Genomic DNA, 27,297 nt, shown 5'->3' with positions numbered 1-27,297 from the left:
CAATACAAAGTAGAAATTTCATAATGAAACACAAGTCATCCTCTAGACTCGACTCAGATTTGGGAACCGATCCCGCAACTCCCAACTCCAAAATTTTTGGAATCATCCACTTTTTATCCCGCGCGAGAAAAGCGAAATCTTCATAACAACAACAATAGACGCGCGGAAAAGCAGCACGGTGTCAAAATAAAAAAATAAAAAAGAGAGCAAAGGTCGGTGAAGCGATTAAGGTTATTCGATCACGTCCGATTCGGTTTCCGAATCCAACCGGAATCAGACGAACGACACGAGGATGCCGTCCCCTCTGTTTTTGTCGGGCAATGCAAAAAAAGGAAGGAGGAGGAGGCGTGAAAAGAGCGTCGTCCCTCCCCTCCCTCGGTAGCTCCGTTTGGGTAACCTTTCGGTATTGTCCGCGCGTAGGTCACCTCCCAACCGTCTCGCCTCCATCGCCATTCCTTTTCTTCGTTAACATCGAAGTTGCTCTCCCTCCTTTCCTTCTGTATTTATTCTTTCTTTGCATCTCATTGTCCCAGCCTCCGCACATTCCTGTCTTTTATAATTCAGAGTTTATAATTTCAGAGCTTCTCTCTCTAGAGTTTTTACATGGCGCCCATGAAGATCAAGAGGCCGCCCTCCAGCTCCGCTTCCCAGACACTCCCCTCCGCGTCCTCCCAGGAGGCCAGGCTTCTCGTCCGCGAGACCCTCCGCATCAGCGCCAACCTCGCCTCCGCCCCCGCCCCCGCCCCCGCTCCTCCGCCGGTTGCGGCGGAGGCGAGCCGGGAATTGGCGGCCGCCGTCGGGGTCGGGCTCGCGGGGGAGCAATTCGTGGGGTCCAGCTTGCGGCTGATCTGCTGCGAGGAGATCGACGGGCGGAGGTGGCAGTACGTGGCCGAGGACGAGGGGTCCGCCCCCGGGAGGTTCAGGAAGGGGTCGTTCCGCGCCGTCGGCTTGCAGTCCCCTCAATCCCCTGCTGACGTCAGTTCCGCCTTTCCTCGTTAGAAATTGTTTGGTTCAGTGCGTTCGTCGATCTGATTAGGATGCATTGTTGCATGTGTGTTTGTGCGTGTGTTGCTGTCGGTGCGTACGGTTGAATTGGGCACTTTTGGAGGCGCCAATGTGTGTCATGCATCTTGCGGGGAAGCTCGGGACTTGTGCTATGGTGATGATGATGATAAATATTTAGTTTTTGGAGTGAGATTGCTCCGTTGCTTTTCGATTGGAGTTGGAAAGTTTGCTTCCTTATGTGAAAGGAAGTGAGTGTTTTGCTAGTTTGTTCGTTTCGATTTTGATTCGGTTTGCCCACGATTTGTCTTGGATGCCGATATCCAGATTCTCTTCTTTGGAGGCTTGGAATTGTCATGTGGATGATCTGACTTCTCGCGTAATGCTTACCTGTGTGTCTACCTGATTACGAGTTGTACACGTGCCGTCATAGGGTATATTTGTGGGGCTTGTCTCATGTCTGGGATGAGATAAAATGTGGAATGCAAATTCAAACATGAATGTGTAAGAAGCGTAGGGAGATTGTCGTGATCTTGGCTCTTTTCACAAGATCAACTATATGCTAAAATATTTTGGTTTTCCAGTTGGTTCTTTGGTAGCTCGTCTAAGTGTCTTGCTGCTGCTTGCTTGTTGCAGGTTGATTGGATAAGCTGTAATCGGGTCATCCCCTGCTTTGATGTTTTACTTATCATGTTTCTTCAGCTTTTCACTGGCTAATAAATGTTCATGCAATCAGTGAACAATAAATTGCCTGCCGCTCAAAATAAATGTGCTGAGTTTTTCTGCAACCTCACTGTCACACTTGTTTTGATTCAGGAGTTCATGTCATTTGTAAGATCCTATGTCGTGCCCGATGGTTTTCCTGATAGTGTCACCCCCTCATACGTGCCTTACATGACATGGAGAGCTTTAAAGGTACTGCTACGATCTTACAAATCTCCCATTCTAGCAGAATAAGAAGCCTCCTTCGTAGTACTGTACACCTGGATCGGGTCATTTTAAATTGCTCCAAAATGCCGCATACTTTAATCCTCCCTGGCTCTCAAACATAGTTATGTCTGTTGCAGCACTTCTTCGGTGGAGCAATGGGAGTTTTCACTACACGGACCCTTTTGAATTCTGTCGGAATTTCAAAAAACACGGCTACTTCTGGTGCCGTTGCTATTAACTGGATTCTCAAGGTAGGACCGTTTAGCATATTTCCGAATAAGTCTGTGATCATTTAGTCAATAACATTAAAGCGGAAGCCCTACAAGATCTTCCATGGAATTTGTAATTGGCTATTGCACCCATGGTAGCATGCGCCTTTGATTACTCCTGATAGTCCCTGTGATGAAGGTGCCTCATGCCTTCAGTTAGTCGTGATAGTGCTGCTGATAAAGGATTTCTTTAGCATTCCCCTAGGTTTTTAATATCTATACCAAGTAAATTTGGCTGTTCTGCAAACTGCTTCAATGTTACATCAATACTTGTTCAGTTGCTTGATTTTCTTTATTACATAACGTTTCCAGTTTACCTTAGTTTCTTTTCCTCCTTTCGATCTCTATTTTGTCCCTTTTTCTGTTGGAGGGGGTAGGGGTGGTTAATCTTTGGCATTAGGGTAATTAAGCCAGAGCTTGAATCTCTGTTCATGATATTGTATGGATATGGTACCATTGTAATTTTGGCTATTTTTCCCCTTTTCTTTCCTTGGGAGTGTTGCTATTTCCAGTATTTTATTAAAATTATTTTTAAAGAGTTGCGCGTGATACGAGAACCCCCTTCTGGTGCTGCAAATACTAGCACAACACGCGTGAATAGGATTGTTTAGATGGAAGAGTGCGAAGTGATGGTTCTGTCGAGTAGTTAGATAAAGGTGACATATCATGGTGATTGGATGAACTAGGCAATGCAGCTCTCTGCTTAGAAGTTGGACCATTAATAATTATATGCCTGTCTGTATGAAGCGACACAAGTTTGACTGAGGGTGTTTGATTCTCGTTACTGTTTTAGATTTTGTACGGATTAGTTAGCTTAGTTGCAAAAAGTAGGCATTGGCGTTGGAGACTTGCAGTGCCAATGAGTTGCACTATTTTAAATTCAGGGAAAGAAACACGAATGGGACTTTCTTTATCTGGGAGTTTGATTGTCAATTTACTTTTCCTCATAACCGGTTAAAATTGCACCAAAACTGTAGGACGGTGCTGGACGTGTTGGGAAGATGCTTTTTGCAAGGCAAGGAAAGAAGTTTGATTATGATCTAAAGCAGGTAACTTGCATTTTTTTTATGCCTATAAGTAGGTGCTGGCTTTTCTACTGAAAATTTTAATCTTCTTCTTGCATTTCTGGAAAATCATAGTTGCGTATTTCGGGGGATCTTCTAATGGAATTAGGTGCTGGATTGGAGTTGGCAACTTCAACTGTGCCTCATCTTTTTCTTCCTTTAGCATGTGCTGCCAACGTAGTCAAGGTTGGATATACTTCATCGATATTTGACACGATTTAATTTCTTTTCAGTCCCTTCACTTCTTAGCACTTAATATGCAGAATGTTGCTGCCGTAACATCAACATCTACCCGGACACCAATTTACAAAGCTTTTGCTAGAGGAGAAAATATTGGAGATGTTACTGCCAAGGGAGAATGTGTTGGCAATCTTGCGGACTTGGTACGTACTAAAAGATTTGAGACAGATGTATTTGTTCCTTTGATTAACGTGTACACTACATAAGGATCCGATGCATTGGTTTTAACAAGATCCCCAGTTTTTAGATTGGTCCCACAGCGAAAATAGCGTGCACTGTGAACTTGCTTATGACTGTCTAGCTGAGATTGATTACTTTCTTTAATGTTAGTTTTGACAATGAAATTAAGTCGAAGCATTTTAAATCAATTTTTCTCTGGTAGTATGACGACTTGTTTAAAATACCCATTATGAGCATATTGATCACTGTACCTCATTATGTAACAGAAATTGGCAAAGATAGCATCAGCACTGCATCCTTTTACTTTCCCTTTAAGGATAAAAGATGCTTAAACTATGTGCATACTGTTAGTGTCTAAAAGAGAGCTTCTTGAGTTGCTAGTAGTTAATCTACTTTTTCATAAGAAGAAGAGTTAAATCTACTGGGGGGAGTGTTTGTTTTCTATCTTTAGTTCATTGCCCTTACTTTTGCAAATATGCTTCACTGGCTATTTCTACCCTGAAAATTCATTTATGGCCTCTATTTCCTTGGAGCGTTCTGTTTCTTTAATGTAATATATATTAGCTTTTATTAGTTCGCATCAACAAATCAATGAAAATGTACTATTCTTGACTTTTTGGGACTGATATGGGTATGGAAACTTATTGTGAATGCTTAGAAAACACGTTCTTTCCATTCATCTTAAGCTACTTGAAGTTTCTGTAAGATTCTAATGGAGGATATGTCCTTGGACAGTCAAATTTCCTTCTTCTTTTTTAAATTCTAATAATGCATATTAAGGTTTAAGGTTGATATGCAAGTGGTGCATGCTTAATTCATGACAGAAAGGTTGTTATTACTTGTGTGATTGATAATGTGAGTTCAGTTTTCCTCCTTCCCTCCTTATCTTTTGCTTTTCATTTCTTTTTGACTCTGAATCTCCCACTCCAGTCATTGCTATGCTTGTGAAAAAACTCATGAAAAAGAAGAGGGTGGGCAGGTAGAATGGTAATTTTCCTTTGACTGTTTACTGCTGTCTGCATCGTAGACTCAAGAATTGGGGATTTTGGATTTTACAAATGATAATCACTGATGCGTGTCTTGTATCATTTTGCAGTTGGGAACTGGCTTGAGTATTATGATCTCCAAAAGGAATCCCTCGTTGGTTAGAACATTTGCTCTTTTGTCATGTGGATATATCTTCAGCTCCTATCAGGAGGTTTGTTTGCAAAACTCTCTCTCATGCACACAAAAGCACCTTTTCACATTCACAGGGTGATGAGATATTGAAGGAAAATGCTTTCTTGTGCGACGTTTGATTTCTTGATCCATGTCTTGTTGTGTTTTTTGCAGGTGAAGTCCGTGGTTCTGCATACATTGAACCGTGCAAGATTCAGTGTGGCTGTGGATTCATTCCTCAAGACAGGTGAGAATGTGTTTCTTTGTGGCATGGATGACATTATAGTCATTCTTCTGATAACGATCTGGTCATCCCCATGGTAAACTGTCATGATGTGGACGGTGCATACGTGTCTTACAGTTAATTATATGCTGCTCAATATGCAGGTCAAGTCCCATCTTTGCGAGAAGGGAACATGAAAGAAAGTATATTTACCTTTCCATGGTTGAAGGAGAGACCGATTGTTCTTGGTACGTATTTTGAAGATTGAAAGAAAGAACTTACCCTATTTCTTCTAGCGTCTGAGCTGAGCTCTTTCATTTGACAGGACCGAGATTCAAGGATGCCTTTCAGGATGCAGGTGCATATCTGGCCATAGCACCTTTGTTTGAGGTATATCTCTCCCCCTTCTCTCTCTCACTCTCTCTCCCTCACTTTGTGTGCGTGTGTGGCGTTTTGTGTGTTTGCGTACCCCCTTTTTTCCTGTATTGCCTTTGTAATAAGCAAGGATTTGATCTTGATTGATGACAGCAAGAAAAATATATTGTCACTTACAATCCATCCAAGGGTAAAGTGTTTGCATTGCTGAAGGAAAAGGCAAAGCCAGATGACGTTCTTAAAGCAGCCTACCATGTGAGACACTGTTGCTTCCTGCATTTCTTTACTCCATTTCACTGAGTAAATTTGCCTGTCTTTTCACGTGAGGGTCTTACTATGTACATATCTCTGCTTCAGGCTCATGTGCTTCTGCATTTTCTACACTCATCAAACAAAGGCTGGTCATCTTCTGAGACTCCGCAAGAACCAAGTTACCCATCCCTTGCCGTATCAGCTGCCAACCTCGAGGATCGCATTGCCAAGTCTTGTGAGATGGTGTTGGCCTCTTATGGGCATTTTAAGAGTAAAGCAGCAGAACAGGCAAGTGAATCTGCACCTCATGTTATTTAAAAAGACAGAGTTTAACTGCTTCCTGTTCCCTCTGATGTGTATATGCATGCCTTGGTATCACTCCCGGCTCTGTCCTGGTGCTAGCATTGGTGTGGCAAGCACTCAGTCAAAACTGAGAATGACAATATCATCATATAGCTCTTCCAGCTTCACTGGGACAACCAAAACTCGCCTTACGAATTCTTGCCTAGAGCTTAAACTATTCATAGGATTTAACAAATTGAAAATGTTCTTGTTCCAGGGGTGGGTGATGTCTGAATCACTTCTTAATCCCGGTCGAGCTCGGTTGTGTTGAAAAAATCGACAGGATAAGATTCAAATACTTGGTTGACTTTTGTCCTCTTCCCACCTGTGGAAGGCATTGAAGATCTATTCCAGATCTTGAGCATTTCCTACACAGATCCCACTGTCAAATAACAGCAATCATGTATATCGAGGATACAAACAAGCTGTTAGCCCAAGGGGCTCTGTCTGCCATGGCAATTATTGATGGCTCCTATCTAGCGGTCAAAATCCAGACTAAAACATGTCACTTAAGGGAGTCTCTGCTCAATCATGTGCAAGCGAACTGGCAAGATGGAATTATTGATGTCCCAAAAGTAGCTGTCCATGGTACTTTTTCCTTGTATTTGGGGTGACATCACAGGGCAGGTTCTCTCTCTCTCTCTCTCTCTCTCTCTCAAGAAAAATTTTGAATGAGTCACTGGCTTGCTTCTATTGTTTTTTTCTTTTGGTCTTTCAGTGGCATTCCAATGTTTCTCTTCCCGCTCCCAAAGTTGTATCATAATCTTTTGGTTTTCTTGTCATATTTGTAAGTTTCGGTTGGCGTATATGTGGATTTATATACCGAGCATATCTGATCCTTTGCTTTATAATTTCGCTGCATATATCGAGGTCTGAAGCATTACAAAGATTGTTTTTCGGCCTCTTTCGAACTGTAAACTAAATAACAAATCAGGGCATTGAATTCTGTACCCTTGAGGGCACACTGAATGAACTATATTAGTCCTACCCAAAATCAGGACTAGAGCTGTCACAGGTTGGAAGGTCTTGAACCTCGACTGGTACTGACCTGTCTTCTCCATATGAGTGTCTATTACAATGCTTGTCTAGCTTAGCGTTTGTTAAGATGCATCTGTGTTAAACATGAGCGAGGAACTAAATACTAATGTGGATTCATTACAGCTGAAAGGAGCAGTGAATCCGTAGGGGGAAGTGCCTTTAGGGAAATTAGATCGAACTAAACATGTCGAGAAGTCGGATAATTCAGCTTAACCCCGGATTTATCGATCCACCAGAAGGAAGACGGAATAATTCCGAATGCAATACTAGTTTAAAAGTCAATGACCGGGGTCACGAGCAGCGGATGCATGAGCGAACAAGGGGGGTCCTATTAAATCGTGTTGGTCGTCCTTGTGTTTTTAGAGTGTCCGTGTGGATGGACCAAGTAGCACCCCTATTAATTCCGTGTTGGAGTTCACGCATGATGTGTGGAGACATTCGAGACTCTCCTTTGATCGAATCGACAACGACCGTGACTTTTTCGTATTGGCTGATATACGTAGGAAAATTACTCCAAAAAAATTTAAAATTATTGTATAAATGTCAATTCAATTCTAAACTTTTCAATTACCTTTTGACAATTTCTTAATATAATATTTTCGATTAATTTTAGCTCGAAGTGGCTAATGTAGACATGTGATGTGGTACGAGCAGTGTTGATGTGAATAATTTTTGAAGTAAGAGCGACATATAATTAGCATCGATTCTCAATCGAGTTGACTTGATCAAAACCCAAGACCTTGCAAATTTAGAATAATTGAAAAATCGTTCAAATCAAAACCCAAGACCTTGCAAATTTAGAATAATTGAAAAATCATTCAGGTTAGCGCCGATCGTGCCATGTAGGGAGGTTATTATCCAATTCAACGATTTTCGGTCAAAATTGATCAGAATGACTAATTGGCAAATGATCAAAAGGTTTAAGATTCAATTGGTCAAATTAAAAGGTTTAGAATTTAGTTGGCATATCCATAAAATAGATTAAGACTTTCTTGGATAATTATCAATGACTCGTGCCGATGGAAATGGGAGTCTGGTCTGGACCAAAGCCAAATTGTTTCTTTAAAACCCCACGCATAGGCCACGCTGAGATTGACATTTCGTCAACCTCTAGGCAAACCCACTTTTACGTGGGCGTCAACGTTTGCCACTATCGAAAAAAAGAGAGGGAGACAAAGGCTATGTTTCGTTTTGCATCGAGTCCCACTGGGTCCATCCCGAAGCTTTTCCATCCTCACGTCTTGCTTTCAGCCAGACAGATGTTTTTCGCCTCAAAGAAAGTGCAATTCTGTTCTCAACCGAAAAGTCACCTGCCATCGTTCTCGCAAATTTCAAACAAGAAAGGTCCTCCATTCCGATTATTCTTTTCGCGCGAAGGAAGAACTCGCATGAAATACCAAATTAACCTGCATTGTAATATGCATTAGAACCTATCCACGCGAAAACCCCGGCATCTGAGCATAAAGAGTCCGTTATAAACGATTATAGACTTACTAATTTGATTGCTTAAAGGGGGATCAGCAAGATAGATGTGCAGCCTCCACTACTCTTTTTGAGTTAGGTCAAATTTTTTAATAGAGTCAGCCGGATCATAAGTTTTTCAATGAGAGTCGTTCTGTCCAATTTGACAGTTGGTTGGTATTGCAAATTTTTTACTTCGACCGCTTGATCTTGAAGATGCAAGTTGTGATTATTCCCATCTCTCCAAAATTCCCATGTCTCCAAACTGCTTCTGGAAGGCATCAAGAATCGTACCGACGGATCAATGAATCACTACGAATGAACGGTTCGAGCTATTTTTGTCGAATGTCCCGCCCATCTCTTCAAACACTCGTCACTAGGTGCGACTGCGAAGCCTGCTGTTTTGCATGAAAGCTCACGAGCATGTAGGGCTCATAAGGAGTTTTCCAAGAACTAATCAGTCGCACATTCGGAAGACTACTAGCTAATGCGAGGCTCGAAAGGCATTCTCCATGTGATAAATCTCATATAAGTTGAGTCTGTGCTCCACCGGTTCAGGTCAACCTCGACATTTGGTCACGACAGCCTCATTGGATACATACCTTTCGACTAGTTTAGGACCAAATCTTCCTTCCAACAGTTCCACTACGGAGTTTTTTTTAATCCAATCATTAGCTTCCAACTCGAAACCACACTCACCGATAACTAACCGGCCAAGAGAAGTTCTCATGAAAACGTGATGATTATACCATAAGATGAAGCTTTTGAACTTTTAGAGATTGGTCGAATATCAGCAGCATCAATGTCGTTGACTTCCCTAAAAGTTATATAGATGGAATGTAAATTGAAGTGATACAATAGTAATTGGCGGAAGTAGGAGGGAGATTTATGTAGAAAGAAGTGTCTGTTTGCAAAATACAAAGAACAGTGTGCGGTGAATAATAAAACTTGAAGGAAGAATCATGTGAATAAAGGAGGTGTCTGCTTGTGATATGCACCGAATGCAATATGCCAAATCTTTTCCTCAATGTCAAGAGAAGTTTGGGCAAGTAAAAGTGGAGAAACAACTACCTTGTATTAAGATATTGGCTAGTGCTCAAAAAGAGCCGAGAGTCAGCTCAGAGACATCAAAGAGGGAGCCTTACTTCGAGTAGTTAGACATACCTAGTTAACGTATAACTCATTGATTTGTGTGAAAGGTTAACTCTAGTAGATTTGTTGATAGACTCGGAATTTGGTCCCTATTAGAGATCTCCTTAGGATGAGGTCTTCAACTTTCTTTCTGCATCCCAAGAAGCGGTAGTAGAAGTCTCATATCTTATCCTACAGAGATTTTGAAGAGAGAGCTCAAGTGCGAAACTACTTAACTTATAAATTATTATTTAAATTTTTTGGTAACCTGGCTCCAATTCAACATGTTAATGTGCTCGGGCCTTAACTACCTCTTAGAGATCTAACCTTAGAATGAGATACTAGACTTCTCTACACATCCGAATAGGCAGCAATAGAGTCGATGATTGATCAATGACATCAATATGTTTTAGCATTTGTTGATCATCTCGAGAAAAGGATCTCTTAAATTTCGTGGTTGTCAGGCGAGGATTACCATCACAGTTCCGTCTGCACCAAAAAGAGATAATGAGTGAAGGCGTACTTTGTGCCATAGCACCGCCGGCTCCGCTGTAGCTCAGTGTGGTTATTACAGATGTGGCAGTTGGCACTAATGGATGTTGCAGCTAATAGCAACCTAGCGAATATTTAATTTAAAATATGTTGGTGTAGAATGATACTATTGATTAGGGTGAAGCAGTCTAATACGGAAAACTCACATGTAGGAGTGAGATTTGCATGTTGAGGCACACGTAGTGTATTAATTTGGTGAAAGAGCCGTACAATTACTCATTAATGTAGTATAAAACAATTAATATATCTAGTCAACCATAACAGGTTGACTTAAATTTTTTAGTGAATTTGGTCCAATTAGATACACAAATGAACTTAGACTTAATCAGACTTCATTTTGAAGGTCTATCCATGATGAGATATCGAAGTTCTGTTACGTTGTTAAAATGTAGTGCATTCGGCTGAGGGTTTCATGAAAATGTGATGTAGAAACCTATTTTTCTCTCTTCCATGACGGAAGAAAAAGAAGACTAATTACTAATATTCGACAAGAACTATCTGATGACAGCATGAACTTGACAAAGTGCATCCTTACATGATTACCGGGTTTGATAGAACACATTCTAGAAGTTTAAACAGTTGTGTTTTGATGTATTTTTAGGATATTATAGCAGACTTTACCGGATCATTTGTTTCTAAGGACGTGCGATGATTTCAGGAGGCTAAATGATTGTAAAGCATCAATTTCCAGCTGATAATCATCATCACCAACATCATCTTCTCGCACGTTTAGCTAAAGCTTTAACAAGAATGACTCTTTATCAACATGAATGGAGTACAAAACTCAGTACAGCTTATACATACGAAGGGAAAGCACTTAGAAATCACACAATGACAATAACTCCTCCATGAGACATTCGCCTGTCTAAATCCGCATCTTGTAATGAAGGCAGAATAATGATAGCATAATCAATAACCCTACAGATATATAACTATCAGATCCTGGGGAATTCATTAAGACAAACTCTCTCTTAAAAAAAAGAACAGTTATGGCGATCATTTCTGACTCTAAGTTGACACAAAGAAATCCGGCTCACATCAAAACATAAAGGTAACACCAAACTGATCATTATAATAAACCCACTTATGTATATGCAAATCCATAACGAGTTCAACGTTCTGACTAATTTAATTTAATGAACTGGGTGTGTTATTATCGGAGGGGTTCTTCTTGGCAAGGTTGTGCTTGTTGTTGTGCATCCACACCTTGAGCACTCTCCTCTTCACTCCAATCTCTTGACAGAACTGCTGAACCACCGACTCTTCCTGCTTCTGGATCTTCCAACCCACCTTCTCTGCGAAGCTGAACATCTTCTCCTTCTGCTCCTGGGTGAACTTCGTCCTGAACCTCTTCTTCACCGCCTGGTGGTGCGGTGCCCGAATTGCCCCTGCCCCGCCTCCTCCGCCGCTGCCGCCACCGTCCTCCTGGTCATCGGACTCCGAGGGGCCCGAGTGGGAGTGGGCGCCAATGCTGTAAGGGATGATCATCTGGTGGTGGAGCTGTGGAGGTGCTCTTGAGGAGATGAGAGTGCCTGCAGCTGTAGGGTAGACTAACCCATGATGATGATGATGAGGCGGCTCGTGGCCACCCAGCACATTGACATTCTTGGGGTGGATCTGGTGGCCCAGGATAAATTTCCTCCCAGCCTTGTTCAGCAGATTGTGTGGTGGGGTCTGGTTGTACCATTGATGTTCGTGATCATCACCCCCACCTTCAACTTCTTTCCTGTGGAAGTTCCTGTGGCAGTTACAGGCTGAGCAGGTGAGGGCTTCGATGGTGCCTTCCTCTCCGCTGGGCATGAACTCGCCGCACCCGTCCATGGCAGTCCCTCCCATGGCGGCTGCATGGTTCTTGAGGCACTCTTTGTACTTGACCACCACCTTCTTGTAGGGCATCACGTGCTGGTGCTGAGGCTGAGGCTCCTCCAGAGGAGGTGGTGGTGGCGGTGGTTGTGGAGGAGGGCCATTGGAGGGGATGCGAGGGAGGTTGATGTGGTTGTTGTGTGATGCGATTGCAGAAGAAGGGTCATGTTGTTGTGGTTGATGAATCAAGTGGCCTCCATGACCCCCGCCAAAGCTGCTGTTTATGGGGATTGGGATGTCCGTATCTTGACTTGGAAGCTCCATTGATTCTCTCTCTAGCGCGTGTCTTTGCTATAATTATGTCTTTTTATTTAATGGGGTCTCGGTTTGTTTGTCTGGAGACAAAAAGGGGCAAGCAAGCAACAGGAGAAGAAAGACAAGGAAGAGGTTTTAACAATGATTAAGCCGAAAAGGGTTTTGCTTTCTTGCGAGACTTCTAGAAAATCTTGCACTTTAAAAGGGCTAAACAAAACAAAACCCTAGTTCATCACTGCAAACTTCAGAAGGTCAACATGGGAAGGGCGTGCGCGTGGGAAGAAGAAGAAGAAGAAGAAGAAGCTGACAAGTCGGATTAATTAGTGCTAAACAAGGAGGACACAACCAAGCCCTCTCTCTCTCTCTCTCTCTCTCTCTCTCTCTCTCTCTCCCCTCGCAAATTTCTTCTTTTCCGCTTCCCGAAACCAAGCAGAGAAGTCGGGATCAGCGCTCACGCTTCACCATCTAAAGTCTTTTGAGAAAAACAAGAATGATTACAGCAGGGAAGAAGAAGAAGACTAGCTAGTAGTTAGTGCCCTGAATACATTATTAAGGTAGCAGACAAAGGGGAAGCACAGAATGGCATGAAACCAAACCATTATGATGACTAAAAAACTCACATGAGCATCATTTGTGACTTCTGAGCACAAACAGCTTCCTAGGCTGAGGATGACCCAGTTTAGCACGGAGACAGAGAGGGGGGAAGAAAGAGAGACAGAGAGTGAAGAGTGACAGAGAGAAAGAGAGAGAGAGAGAGGTGGTAAATGGCTAGGGCGGGTTTTGCTTTGCTAGTGAAGCACGCTTATGGGGGAGCTTATAGAGGGGCGGAGAGGTGAGAGAGTGTAAAAAAGCGAGAGGAGAGGGAGAGAGGGCATGGGGGGAAAGAAAAGCAAAAATCTTTTGCAGACAAAGAGGGAATGGAAATGAGTTAACAAGATGATAAAATCCAAAAAAAAATATAAATAAATAAAAATAAAGGGAGAAATGAATGAAAGAAAGAAAGAGAGTAAGAAAAGGAGGTGGTGTGCACTGTTTGCTTTGCTTGCACTATCAGGCATCCAAGTTTTACGCCAGGTTGCACCAGTGTGTCAGAGAGAGAGAGAGAGAGAGAGAGAGAGAGAGAGAGGCCTCGACTCGAACAAATTACACAACACGCACACACAGATTCTCTTCTCGCATTCAATTCTGGTGTCATAAAACAAGTGAGCGAGTGTGCAGCTGCATGCTCTTCATGTGAATGATGCATTTCAATATAAATGACAGCTTCTTTCCATCACCATTGTAATTTCTGAATGATGGATATTATATATTATATATGTATGGTATGTAATGATGGGTTTGTCTTTGGTATGGCTACAGCCATGGGGCATGAACCATCCATCTTATTTATAGTCCAATTTATTAAAGTTCACACAAATTCTTTTCACGCTATACACTGCTATATCTCTTTCTCAAAAGGCTTATTAGGGTATACCTGTGGCATGTACCAACATGGCAGGAGCATGCATTTATTGGACAATTTATGCATTTCCAGAATAGGGAGAAGAACTGACCAAAATAAATAAATAAATAAAAAGAATAGGGAGAAGACTAAATTGTGGCTGACACAGCACATTCCATTTGTTATCTAGAAATAATGACACCATATCAACATACTATTTTGATTCGGCAATGAAAATTTGTTAATTATCTTATACTCGGGTGGAATTATTTTGAACGACAATATATCACGTAGCTTACGATAATTTGATCATCGCACTGCTTTTTCTAATATTCATCAGTGAGAGATGACTTTCTTTTCCTCTCTTTTCTTTTACTCTTTAAATTGAAAAACTTTATGGTATAAATGACTTTTGCTTCTCCAATATCTTATTTGACTACGACATTGGATGTACATAAAAATTAAGCTGATTCGCTTATGTCAATTTATCATTTTTTTTTAGCAATTAGTCCATTGGATCTAAATATGGAATTAGAGAGTTCAATATATTAACCATAGTCATAATTTAATCTATGTTTTGTAATTTCTAACATATACATACTCAATCAGAACAAGAAATTAATGAAATTCATATATAATCAAGTATAGCTCAATTATAAAAATGTAATAATGACTATGTGCTCGAGTTACTATATGATTCGGGATCAAATTGTGACGTATATCTAAGCAAAAGTCTTATGAAATTATGATTTATATACACATCGCATTATACACAAATTTGGGCCTTCATCCTTTTTACCTGAATATTATTTGAATGAAACACACTTTAGCGCCACCATCAATTTTTTAAATGATTATGTGTGCTATTATTTATATTATGTCAAATGCACGATTTTATAACTAGTTCACATAGTGACACAAATAAAGAAAATATCTTAACTTAATATTTGGATGAAGATAAAAAAAAATTCTTATTATTTAATAGAAAATAAAACAATAGGATGGAGAGAATAGTAAGAGAAGAAAATGAAATCTTAAAAAAGTGACAACTCAAAGACTTTTGTTTGTTTCGTAAAAAATAAATAATTTAAAAAATATTTTTCTTAAAAATGATTACTTATATAACTTACGAAAATGAATAAATGGAAAATATTTTCAGTTTTCACAAAAATATTTATATATAAATTATTGCTGATATTGAAAAAAATTTCCATTCACTAATAATTTGAAGCGATACAAGCGGTTGTTTTTTTTTATAAATATTTTTTAAATCATTAATTATTTGTAAAGCAAACGGAGCCTAAGAGAAAGAGGGCGAGGAGAGAGAAACAAGGTTATGGTAAGTAACATTGTTTATTACTAAATTGAGTATTGATAGCATGAGAGTGTTTTGGTCGCTTTAAACAAAAAGCCATGATTATCTACTATGCGAATAAGACACACACACAACACATATATATAAAAATCAAATGGCGGATTTGACATTTGTAATACGGTGGGATTCTTTTTTCAGATCTCATATTCTATTGGAAGAGTGGGGGGAAAGAAACAAGAAATCAAAGGAGAGGAGAGGAGGGTTTTTACAGGAGAGAGAGGCCTCTTTTATGGAATTTCATCGTCGAGAGATTGCTTTATTCGCTATTATCGATTTCCCCCACTTTATTCCACTCTCACCACCACGTTTACAACACTTTATCCCCATCTTTAGGGTTTTGTTGCTATCTATGTTGTCTCTTCTTCTAGTAATTCTCTTGTCTTGAGAATACTCGACCTTTTCCCCTTTTCTGCTTTTTCCCTAGTACCCTTTTGAAGTTTCTCTCTCTTTCACACACACACACATACATACATACATACATATATATATTTATTTATTTATTTTCTCTCCTTTCTTTCTTTTTATCATTGTTCCTTGTACTAAGTAGCTCTAGTTGATTCTGACGAAGTATTTATTACAATGGTAGAACGGTTGTTACATTGGAAGTCACGAAATTGGTTTGAATCAGTTGCTAATGTAACTGTATTGATTATGCCTGATGTTTAAGTTTACACTTTGCATCACAAGAAATGTGGAAGTACAAATGAGTGAGGTATGATCCATCGGACCAAGCCATGTACTGATAAAGGAACTTTCATTTTGTCCATTGAAGTCGGAAAATAACATTACGGTATATATATATATATATATGCATTAATTATCCATTCACAAGTTTTCCGAATGTAATGAAAATTCACGAAAATGTACTCTAGATAATACAAAGAAAATAAATGAAAAATAAAACAAAACAGCTCGGTTTTTTGGAAGATTTTCTGGGTAAGACATCGCGATAGGACACGTCATTTCGAACTTAACAACGTATTCTATGCACTGTTTTCTGTTTGATTTGATCAAGGCGTGAATGTCATACAAAGCAGCAGCCTTAGAGAGTTAGAAAGAAAATCGTAAAGGCTAAAAAAAAAAATCCAGTTTATATAAAAGGCCAAATATATATCTTAAAGCTCCTGAATTGTTTACAACATTAAAATTGAAATTTATCCATGAGATACCAAAAGTTAATTTGTTACCATAAATGTGTCTACAATTTTGGCCGGTACAAGTGTTATTGAAGTGGCGGTCGACACATGAGTTAGGGCTTACGTCATGTCCACCCGTGTCGTGGTCCTTCGACGGTCACGCAAGAGGCTAGTCAAGGCCTATGTATTCATTGCGTTAGTTTGCGAGAGCGGCGCCAACTATTGATGAATTGAGGCTAGGGTTGTGAGTTATCACGGGCTAATCCTCCTATCCTCTCTTTGATTTCCTTTTTATTTATATATCCTTATTTTCAGACTATTTCTTTTTCTTATAAAATTTTCGAAATACATGACTAATGCAATATCACAGTAGCCGTAGTTCACGAAACTAATGAAGAATGTATTTCGTAGAAGAATTGCCTAAGAACACATTGGATAAGTTTTGAAATTCGAATCATGTCTTATAAATAATATAAAGTTGAAGGTCTTCGAGGATGTCTGATGAAAAAAAAAAAAAAAAAAAAAAAGAACACAGCAATCGAAACCGATGTCTGATACCATGAGGCACCGGTTTAGATTTAAAAAAGAAAAAAGAAACAATCAATGTCGATAGAAAAACAAGTTGGCAATTGGTGCCGATTTCGTAATCCGTCACATCGCAATCATGTTTTAAGATCCATATTATTATTGTTTGCGTGGCCTGCCGTTCCTCACTTCCTCTATTGTCACAAGACACAAAGCAAATATTTGCACAAATTTCGATTTTGCGAAAGAGGGGAGAGAGGGGGTGTCCTTGCGCGAGACAGAGGTGGTGGCCGGACGCAAAGGGTCCACAAATTAATGCTGAGATCGCAAACTCCGAGAAAACCCCGACAATTAATTTCCATAGATTTATGTTTTCCTGACAAAACACACACACCCACAACAACTTCAATCCCATCACCAATCATGATATGTATCTCTCTCTCCTCAGCTAAGATACACCTGTAAATACTAGAGATTTATACATGCACGCTCTTATTGTTTCCCTTTTCTTTAGTTCTTTGCATGTATTATTTAAAAATTCAATTCAAAAACTTAAACTAACCGAGAGAGATCAAGTGAATATATGAGTAATACCTTCATCATGTGAAATTCGATTGATGGGAGGTGGACAAATGTATATGAAAGGAGTAGAAATAATTCTAGGGTCATGTTAAAAGGTTTAACAAAAAAATTTAAAAATTTGTGAAAGCAGATTATATGAATATATAAAAAAAAAAAAATACATGATTCATTGTCAAGTAATCTGGCATGGTATTCTAGTACGTACTATAATCTTGTTTGCGTGGGATGATGATGATGATGCTTTTAGATGCGGGGAGGGGTGAGCAAGAATCGTGAGAACTGTTTCCTCCCTAAAAAGGAACATAAGGGGCACGCCCAAAGATGTTTATGATTCTAGGGTTTGGTGATAAAGACCATTCATTATTCTCCAACCTAAGGGAATGAGCCTTTTTTGTGCATTTTTTAAAGCAATTTATCATTAGTCAAATGGGGATCTTGCTTTTGAGACGACAATTATACCTATCTTTACTATAACAAACCCTCTTCCCAGATTGGGGAAATCTCAACTACTCCCCTTAAGATTGAGGGCCAATCATTTCCAGTTTCTGCTAATAAAAGGAAAAAAAATGGGTGCGGCTTTGATTTGTGCATAAGCCTTGCGAGAGGACCCTCGAGCCTTTGCTTTTTCTAGGGTTTGGTGCTCAGATGTGCATGTTAGTCGTCATCATCATCATTTGACATGAACAATCATTTCTATTTCCAGTTAGGGTGAAGTGACTTCGAGAGCCTTTGTTTTGCAACTACTCAAGAGCAATGTGCTTTTCTGCAACAAAAGAACTTAATGGCAATCATCTGTGACCACTCCACCAATTCCCATTTCCCATCATAATTCTTCCTGACTTGGTACATACTCCTCCCTCCCAGTGTCCCTCCCTTTTGCCCTTTTTTTTGCCCCAAATCAAAAATCTTCCCTTGCGGTTTCAGTCATCCACCTCTCTGATAGAGAGCCCATGATTTTCTTCCTATGTTCTCCCATTGATTACTAAGTTGTTCATACTATTACTAGGTACATTTATGGTAGTAAAAAAAAAAATGACACAAACACCAGTAATTTTTTTTGTAATATTTGTATCAAAATTGATTTCATATAAGCATACATATGAGACTATTGTAACTATCGGAATTACTCTATACGTCTTTGCAATTGATTATGTTCATGAATTTTATTTTTGTAACCATTGTACCTAGGATAAATCCTAAAGAGTTTATAGATCACTCTCCCATGTGATATATCTGAACTCCAAAATATCCTTATGAACATAATATGCTCCACAAGTTAAAACTACTTAACAGAAAATTATAGGTAGAGATCTCAAACTTCTAGATTTCTCTTTTACCCATTTGTGAGCTTTTTCATTTTTGTCATGTTCCATTGGTCTTTGTACAAAGGAGAACAAACGATTCACTAACTCAATTTTGCAGAAAATTTTGCAACCTTAAATAGAGTTGGATAGCTTGAGGTGGTAGATATAATTCAATCAAGTACCTCACCATAAATATATATAACACGGGATACCCATCGGGTCATTCCGATGCGTGTAAATTATCTCACGGGAAAATTCATCGCGTAAAAGAAAGCATCCTGGCAAACGAGGAGACGTGGTTTACCAGAGGGGGCTCGTTCCTCATCTTGGGACAAATCAATAAATAAGGTGGGAAGATGGAGGAGTTTGCTTTTGGAATCACGCAATTGCAAGTGATTTGGACGTAAGGGTGGTCTTGTCGGCTCTGCGCTTTCTGTCCTTTGCCTTGGGGTCCTTTCCCTCGTTAAGAGAATCTAATGCAGAGGTCTCTTTTAGCACCTTCTCTCTTTTTTCTCTCCCACATTTCATTGCACCTTTGTTTTTATAATGTTGTTCTCTTCTGAATTAAACTTTATGCCGAAAAATATTCAAGATCGAGGGAAGCGCAAAGACCAGTCCTTGGGAACATTCCCCCTCCACTTTTTCTAAGCCAGAAGAAACCAACTTATGACAGCATCCGCAAGATTCAAAGCGAGCGAGAAGCGCACACATTCAGAAAAAGAGAGAGAGAACATCCCTTTGCTTTCACACAATCCGCTGGGTATCTTGCTAGCTTTGCGCTCCCATCTCTCCTAATGAATGATTGAAGCTCCGATGACCCAAAAAGAAAAGGGATAAAACAAAAAAAAGGAAAGAAAGAGAAAAAGTGGGAAAAGCATGCGTATGAGTTGCTTTATTTGCATGGGTTGTTTCTTCTTTGGACATGACCAAACAAATTTAGAAGGAGTATTTCGTTTCGATAAATTAGACTGATAAGAAGAGAGTTAGTTTACATAACATGTACCAATTTAGTATTTCCCATGAATGAAAATCAAGTTTCACACCTAATTGCGGGGGCATTCTTAATTTTTCTCTTTAATTCATTTGTCATCCTCTATTTGCAAGGCTTTGCACTTTGAACTGCTGTATTTTGAAATTTTTTACACTCTGCACCTCGTAATAGTAAGACCCTTCCACTTTTTTTTTTTTTTTTTTTTTAAAATTCATAAAGGTCCTCATACTTTACACCCAAAGCAAATGCACGAATATGAAAAGTAGGGCGAAACTATAATAACCTTGATGGTTTTATGTAAAGCAAAACAGTATTACTCATGCAAGTTTTGACTCTGATTTGGCTTTATTAGACTTCCCAAGCTTTGGACTCCATTCGAGGACATCATCTTTTTTTATTAATTTGTGTGGAGGACCTCACTTACTAATTTATTCGACATGCTACCTAAAATTGGGACTGATGAATTTTTTTATTTATTTATTTTATCCTCCCAAATAAAATCCCTCCAAAATTCTCAAAAATAGTCAACCTATGTTCACAAACCACGAGCAATCCTTTAAATAAGCAAGCAACTTTGGTTAGCCTCAAAACTTCAACACGTGGGAAGGAATCAGAACTACTAAAACTGGCTAAGTAATATTGAGACATCTCAAGCTGTACAATCAACATATCAAAGAATGTCGCGACAAGTCAGTAATGAAAACAAAAGTCTCTTCAGTCTACATTAGGAATCCAAATCAACTTAAGAGAGGACAGACTTCTCTTCTGTGAGTGAAGCAATCATATTAATTCAAACAATATTTGGATTCCATTTCTTTCGTGAAAAATAACTAAATAATTTTTTTCCCCAAAAATTTATGTCTAAAATTTTTTGCAGACATTTCATTCTTCATTTTTGCAAGTGATATAATCAATCAATTTTATGCAAAAAAATATTATCCAAATCATTTATTTTTCCACGAAAAGATTTATCTCAAGAAAACAAACACTCATTATTGCATCATCAAACTACACTTTACTATTAAGATGCATAAGAATCCTCTTGAACTAGGAGTAAATTGATTCAATTTACCAATGGAGACGTGAAAATTTTCTATTGTTGTGCTTCCATAGTAAATTGTTCCATCACATCTCTGTTTGATTGGGAATAATCCCAATGCATCAAAACTTTAGGTCATTGTTCAATTATGAAGTTTGGAGTGCTTGTTAGGAACTAAGTAAAAAGTCGAGACCTTAGCTTTAAGGTTTTACTTTTCTATGTACTAACTTTCACGCGCACATTATGTGCAATGACTGATTCGAAATGGATTGAGATGATTTTATGCTGGAAAATATGGAAATAAATTTCAAAGATGAGAATACATGATCCATAGAAGGTACGGAGATGTTGAATATTTATCCTTGATGATATATAATGCCGTCTTTTTACTCTCTCTTTTTCGGTATCGAGATTAAGATGAGATGATCGCATTTTGGTCATCTAATAAGTAGTCACGAAATTTGAAAGCTGCCTGAGATTGTATTTTTCAGATGTAACAAAGAAGACCTTTTTATATTGGAAATGTTGCCTCCGTGATGGATTCCTAGAATGGCTTCGTTGGGTCGGAAAAGCTTCAACCTTAACATATCTTATCTGGCCCAATGGACAATGTCCAGGCCGTGCAACGTCCTTCGAGGAGCAAAAGAAACCGGCACAATTCGCTTCCTCGAGAGAAAAAAGATCTGCAGTCTTTTAAGTATGAAAGAAAGACTACGTTGAAACTTTTCAAATGGCTTTGAACTCCAAGGTCAAAGACTCAGTCAAGTTCCATGCTAAATCATGAATTCTAGCTGACTTTTCCTACTTTAGAATGCCTGCTGCTGGATTTTGTACGATTGTTTGCAAAGACCAAAGCGAAAATAATTTGCAAATTTAGGCGAAATGACAAATGCTACAGTCAATGGAATCCTTGCTCGAGACGAAGAGGTAAGTCCTCGTTCCCTTCCCAGGCCCATGGGTGTAGTTGAGAATTTGCAATGAGAAACTAGGACGTCAAATTGAGCCCATCTCGGCCTGTTTAGACTATAGATATTACGCTCAGTGGTGTCTGAGAGATGGGCCCTTTGAGAGTTTCCAATGGACCCCAACTTGATCCCCCTTCTGTCATGAGAGGATCAAGAGGACGGGCTAATCGAAATTCGAGAGCTGTATGCTTTCCCAACACACGAGCCCTTCCTCTCGGCTGTTAAAGACTACACGTTAGTCTCTCAATACCATTAATCTTCATATTAAGACTCTTTGGCCTCAGGGAAAATTTTGTGATCCGTAAGATCCGCTTAAAGTGGCAAGTGAAAATCGTACTTGCTGAACCGGTTCATCTTATGGGATCAAGATTGTAGTACTATCCTTCAAATATCACCATGCCTAGAGGAGAAAAGTTTAGTAGAACAGTTGAAAGAACGTATCAAAACTTTGGGAATTTTACAACTCTCTTGACTATTGCTTTCTATTCAAGTAGCATATCGCCTTATAAAGATGAAATTAGATTAATAGGGACAATTCATCAGTATAACCGACAAAACATATTATACACCGGCAAAAAACATTACAGAGTTATCAAAGTAACAAAATCTAGAAAGATTTGTTATAAACTCAATAATACGACAAATCTTACAATTTAACTTTATTAAGTAGTCACATTAATTTTGAAGGATTCCCTCTCTATTTATAGGTTCATGGTATGGGTCGAGATTAGGGTCTTCATTTGAGCTTAAATTTGGTCGTCACATGTCTTCAAGATGAGACTCTCTGAAATTCCATGGGTATTGGGAAAATCCATTGGTTCTGATCGGCTCTGCCTGTACTTGTCCAATATGTGGTTGAGACATTTATGGCGGCATGATATGTGTGGGAATAATCTAATGGCCATTTTCTCTTGACGAGTATTGGGCCATGAAAATCTCAAAATAGTTTGATTCTCTTCGTATAGGATTCCTAAAGGTCTCGATATTCTTCATAAATTTCTTTGAAATTGCATCCAAAGGATTTGTACAGGATTATGAAAGTCTTCCACATGACCTTTAGGAACAAGTACGAGGCTCTTTAAAGTTCAAGTGACATGACTGTCCATGGGAAATAAGGGTTTGGTATGCAAAACCCTATGTTGTATTTGCCTTTTGGATGAATTTCAAGTGGGAAAACTATTTAAAAAAATGTCATAAACCTTTTGTATTTGTACCAATTTAGTCCTAAATTTTTTATTACCTTTTATTGGTGCCAATTTAATCATAAACCCGTTCATTTGGTGCAAATTTAATCCTTTCAACTAATTTTGATTAGATTTTGATATTGGTTGGTCCGCGAACGTGACATGATGATGCTAATGTGGATTAATTTTTAATAAATTTTTAATAAATTTTTAATAAATTTTTCGTGTTTTTTATTTTTTATTTTATTTTCCTTTTCTTGTTCTTTTCTTTTTTTTTCTTCTTCTCCTCCTTCCTTTAGCCGGTCGTCGGACCTTGGTGATCACTAAAGGCAACCTTTGACGAGGTCAAGGTCGACCCTACTGGCCTTTGGTGAGCCTCATCGGCCACTGGTGAGGCTCGAGCCCTCGCCGCCCTAGCGCGAAGGCCGCCCTCACGGCCTAGGTAGCATCGAGCTAGCCTCACCAGGCTGGGGAAGGCTCGACCCCATCAGATTTGGCGACATTGGGCCTTAACCATGGCCAATGAGGCTTGACCCTTGCCAAATCCAACGATAATGAGCCTTGCCGCCCAGTGCGAGTTGCCCTTGTGGCCTTTGGCGAGGGCTCGAGCCTCGTTGGTGACCGACAAGGTTGAGCTCGACCTCGCTAGGCACTGCCTTTGGTTGGTCACCGAGGTCTAGCGATGACGAATAGCTAGAGGAGGGGGCAAGAGAAGAAAAAAGAAAAAAGAAAAGAAAAGGAAAAATTTAATAAATAAAAAGAAAAAAAAAAATATTAAAATATTATTAAAAGTTATCTATGTTAGGTCGATTATGATATGTTAGCCTAGTTAGCAAAATTTGATCAAAATTAATCACAAATGACTGAATTAACACAAAGTGAAAATGTTTAAGACTAAATTAGCCATAAGTGAAAATGTTCATGACTGAATTGATATATGCATAAGATTTATGACTTTTTCTTCTTTTTTATTTCACTTTTCCCAATTTCAAATAGCAAAATTCTCCATTTGAGACCAAACTTGGAATATATCCTCGCATGAGAAAGGTTAGAAAGACGAGTTCTAATTTGGTGGGGGAAACTTACCATATTGCAAAGAATAGTTAAGTGGCTAATAGTTGATGACAAGCCTTATCTTATCTCTAGTTTACTCTACTAGTTGTTAACATAGAATACTTCACAATCCCATTATGAATCAAAAAGTTCAGTCACTCCTTTACTGGATTAAATCATTATATCCTTGTTGGGTTGGTTTAGCATGTTCTGGTGATTCATTCTTGAACGACTTTCCAATGGTGGGATTGGCATCCTCAATTTTCTTGCAAAAATGATACTTGTTCAAGCTCCCATTCAAAGATAAACAGCTATTAACATCTAATTTTGCTTATTTATTTATGGCTTAATTGCATAGAAAATTAGGGATTAATTTCTAACCCTTAGCAAAAATAATTTCTATTAAATTGCATGGCATATAGATATTAGGATTATTTGCATTATTAGAATTGATTATTATTAATTTAAAAAATAAAAAAAATAGGTTGATAAAAATAATAATATTATTTTTTTAAAAGAAAGAGAGAGAAGAAGAAACGAAGTCGGACCGGGCTGGCCCTTTCTTCTTTTCTCCTTCTTTTCATTTCCCCTCGAGCAAGCCGGCCCACTGTTTCCTTTTCCCCAACCCCGGCCCCCTTCTCTTCTTCTTCTTCTTCTTCTCTCCTCTGCGCATTTTGGACACAAGGCCCACGGCAAAGGGCAGGAGGACGATAAAAGGATGGTACGAGAGGAAGGACGAGTGAGGAGAATGTTGTTTGCGCAATACTCGGCCAGGATGATCTGCGAGGGCAGCTGGCGTTGTCTTGGGAGAGAGGGAGAGGGACGAGGATGAAAAGAAAGGGGGAGGATAAAGAGCTCAGGAGAGAGATGTTCTTCTTTGGCTGAGAAGATGGGAAGAGCGGGGCTGGGAAAGCGAATCGAGAAAAAGGGGAGGAGAACGTGGTGGTTCTAGAACTCCAAGAAAGAAAAGTCGAGCGAGAAAGAGTGAGTTGGCTCACTGGGGTTGAGAGAGAAAGTGTGTGAGCAGAGAGAGAGAGCGAGCAAAATGGGGAAGATGCTCGCCGAAGGAGTGATTGGTCGGATAATGTATGCTCGAGGAATCGGTAGAGAGAGAAATCATGAGAGAGACCGGCTGAAGGTAAGGAGTTACTCCGGTCGCTCGGCCATGCTTGAGTCCCATTCGACGACTATTGGTTGTTATCCTTGTCGTCCCGACCTCGCTTTCTCGATACCCACATCTCCGGTAAGTGTCTTTTCGGTTCGAACCTCCCTTGCCCCAAGGATCTTAGCTCAGGGACAGCACGATGCGGTTCTTGAGTCTTTTGTGTTCGACTGAGTTGATTTCTATGGTGGGCACGAGTCTAGACATGAGTCTGAGCCCTGGAATGGTCATTTGCTTCTCCTCAATGCACTGCATGCCGTTCGTTTGCCAAATGTCCAAATGAACCTCTGTTATTGTATGGGAACATCCCCTGAATCAAAACATTTTGATGATCGTTTCTTCCTTCTTTTTTCAAATCACAATATTTGTCTTTGAGTCATTCATTTTGAGTTCATTTTTCGGTGGCTCGAGTACATGGCTGTACGCGCCCTATTTTTTTCTCGTGTTTGGCTCCCTATTTTGCATCTTCTGGTGTTGCCTTTGGGATGCTTGCTGGAAATGAAGCAGATGGAGTATACGTACGGCTAGAATGTATAAGATGAATTGATATGATGATGGGTGGTCAATGGTGAAGTCCATTCGTTTGTGGCTTGAAATTTTGGTATGTTGATCTTAAATTGTGATTCTCAAGGTTCATGAGTTAACAGATAAAATTTAATAAGCTTTCGGTCCACTAACTGGAAACAGTGGATATAGAAAGTTTAGTAAGCATTATGGAGGGTGAGAGAAGGAACCAAAAGAAGGGAAGTTTTACATTCTGGAAATGTTTCTGTGGATGAGTTGAATGTGAAGAAAAAGTGAGCGAGAAGCATAGAAAATTAGGGTGTGGACTTGGGTTTAATCCATCCCTTTTTGAAGGAGGCTTTAGTATTGATTTGGCCTTACTTTAGTAGAAGAGTAGGTTAGTTGTGAGTCTTCTCAATTTGGGCTTGGTTTAAGTTAAGCAAACATGGGGCTTAACTTGGGAGTCTTTTTGAAATCGGGCTTACGAGGTTAGAATTGGAGAGGGTTTGAAGATGGACTCAATTGCGCCCTTTAGCCCATCTCGACAAAGCCACAATACTGCCTTTAATCGGATTGGGCTCAAGGACCCAGTTCGATTCACCATTTTCAGAATTTTCAAATATTAAAAAACTAAAAAGTATTTAAAAAATCAAAAATATTTAAAATTGTGAAAATTCGGAAGAATAAAAAAATTAAAAAATTTGCAAAACTCCTCAAATTCCTAAAAATTCCAAAAAAAGCTTCTAAAAAAAATTAAAATTTCTAGAAAATTTTTAAAATAGTTTTTTTTATTTTATTTTTCAAAGTAATTATCTCTTAACAAGCGGAAGTCCTTCAATTTAGAATTGTACTCAAAATTAAACAAGCCCTTAAGGCTCTACTTTAGGGTTTCAATTGTCCTCAAAGACAAATACCCTTAATTGCGCACATCTATGATGATGATTATTATTTACCTTTAGCTTGGTTAGGGCTGACGTTTATTTCATGTTGGATCCTTGTTCTCCCCTATAATTTATTTAATGCTTTTCTTGATTGCTTATTGTTATTTTAATGATTGTGCACTCGTATGATCACATTGTATATTAGCGAATAGGTTTAAAATCAATATGGACTGTCTAACAAAAATCTTTTTGAAATGAACAAGATTAAATATCAAAATGACGCTAATTGATTAATTAGTGTAACTAAGTTCCCGATTTTAGATTCTTTAGCTGCGTGGGAAATGAAGTATACTCCTATTTTCACTTGGTTTCTAGCTTACCCTAATAGGCTAATGGTAATTTCTCATTAGAAAATTTTCTTGAACACCCTAATGCGACCTGAGGTACAGGCTTGGGAGAACTTCTGTCTAATACTAGAGTTGTAGGATGTGACATCCCAAATTTTCCACGTTTGATAATAGATTTTGACATGATTATCCTTTACTGTTATAGTTCTATTAGTTGTAGAAAGGGATTGATATGCTCAAGATTTTAATTTTATATGATATTCAAGTTTCAAACTTATTGAATTGAGATTTTCTTGATTTTGATATTTTTCATTGATGATTCAAAATATTTTCAAAACTCACAAGTGTTTAAAATTAGATGTTCAGAAAGAAAATATTTTTAGATGCAAGAACTTTATCTTATGAGGCCATTTGTATCCTAATTATTCACTTAGGGTCACTTGAAGCAAATCTATTAGAACACAAATCCTCTC

At 39.0% G+C, this 27,297-nt stretch overlaps 2 protein-coding genes across 3 annotated transcripts; one reads left to right on the top strand and one right to left on the bottom strand.

Annotated features, from left to right (window-relative positions):
• The first annotated feature begins 326 nt into the window (after positions 1–326).
• On the top strand, positions 327–6,886 carry LOC104452456 (protein root UVB sensitive 6). Of its 2 annotated transcripts, XM_039318098.1 has the most exons (15): positions 327–476; positions 595–975; positions 1,639–1,662; positions 1,819–1,917; positions 2,070–2,183; positions 3,179–3,250; positions 3,341–3,451; positions 3,529–3,648; positions 4,782–4,883; positions 5,018–5,090; positions 5,231–5,314; positions 5,392–5,456; positions 5,595–5,696; positions 5,799–5,981; positions 6,253–6,886. In XM_039318098.1, the coding sequence occupies exons 2-15, from the start codon at positions 604–606 to the stop codon at positions 6,304–6,306; spliced, it is 1,575 nt and encodes a 524-aa protein (XP_039174032.1). In that variant the 5' UTR covers positions 327–476; positions 595–603; the 3' UTR covers positions 6,307–6,886. The 2 variants fall into 2 exon arrangements, with proteins under 2 accessions (XP_039174032.1, XP_010065230.2); XM_010066928.3 differs by lacking the exon at positions 1,639–1,662 and having other exon boundaries at positions 328–476.
• Positions 6,887–11,098: 4,212 nt separating this feature from the next.
• LOC104452455 (zinc-finger homeodomain protein 4) lies at positions 11,099–13,281 on the bottom strand. Its single transcript, XM_039316773.1, has 2 exons — positions 12,956–13,281; positions 11,099–12,807 (listed from the first exon to the last, which is right to left on the bottom strand). Exon 2 carries the CDS (start codon positions 12,342–12,344, stop codon positions 11,346–11,348), a length of 999 nt encoding a protein of 332 aa, XP_039172707.1. The 5' UTR covers positions 12,345–12,807; positions 12,956–13,281; the 3' UTR covers positions 11,099–11,345.
• Positions 13,282–27,297: the final 14,016 nt, after the last annotated feature.

Source organism: Eucalyptus grandis, chromosome 7 (genome assembly GCF_016545825.1).
Source record: "Eucalyptus grandis isolate ANBG69807.140 chromosome 7, ASM1654582v1, whole genome shotgun sequence".
Lineage (NCBI taxonomy): Eukaryota > Viridiplantae > Streptophyta > Magnoliopsida > Myrtales > Myrtaceae > Eucalyptus > Eucalyptus grandis.
Note: the sequence above shows the minus strand (reverse complement) of the source record. Positions and strands in the feature narration are given on the sequence as shown.

Coding starts and splice junctions, on each gene's coding strand:
- LOC104452455 (XM_039316773.1), bottom strand. CDS start 12,344: ATGGAGCTTCCAAGTCAAGATACGGACATCCCAATCCCCATAAACAGC.
- LOC104452456 (XM_039318098.1), top strand. CDS start 604: ATGGCGCCCATGAAGATCAAGAGGCCGCCCTCCAGCTCCGCTTCCCAG. Junction 3,649..4,781: donor TTGGCAATCTTGCGGACTTG/GTACGTACTAAA, acceptor ATCATTTTGCAG/TTGGGAACTGGCTTGAGTAT. Junction 4,884..5,017: donor TCTTCAGCTCCTATCAGGAG/GTTTGTTTGCAA, acceptor TGTTTTTTGCAG/GTGAAGTCCGTGGTTCTGCA.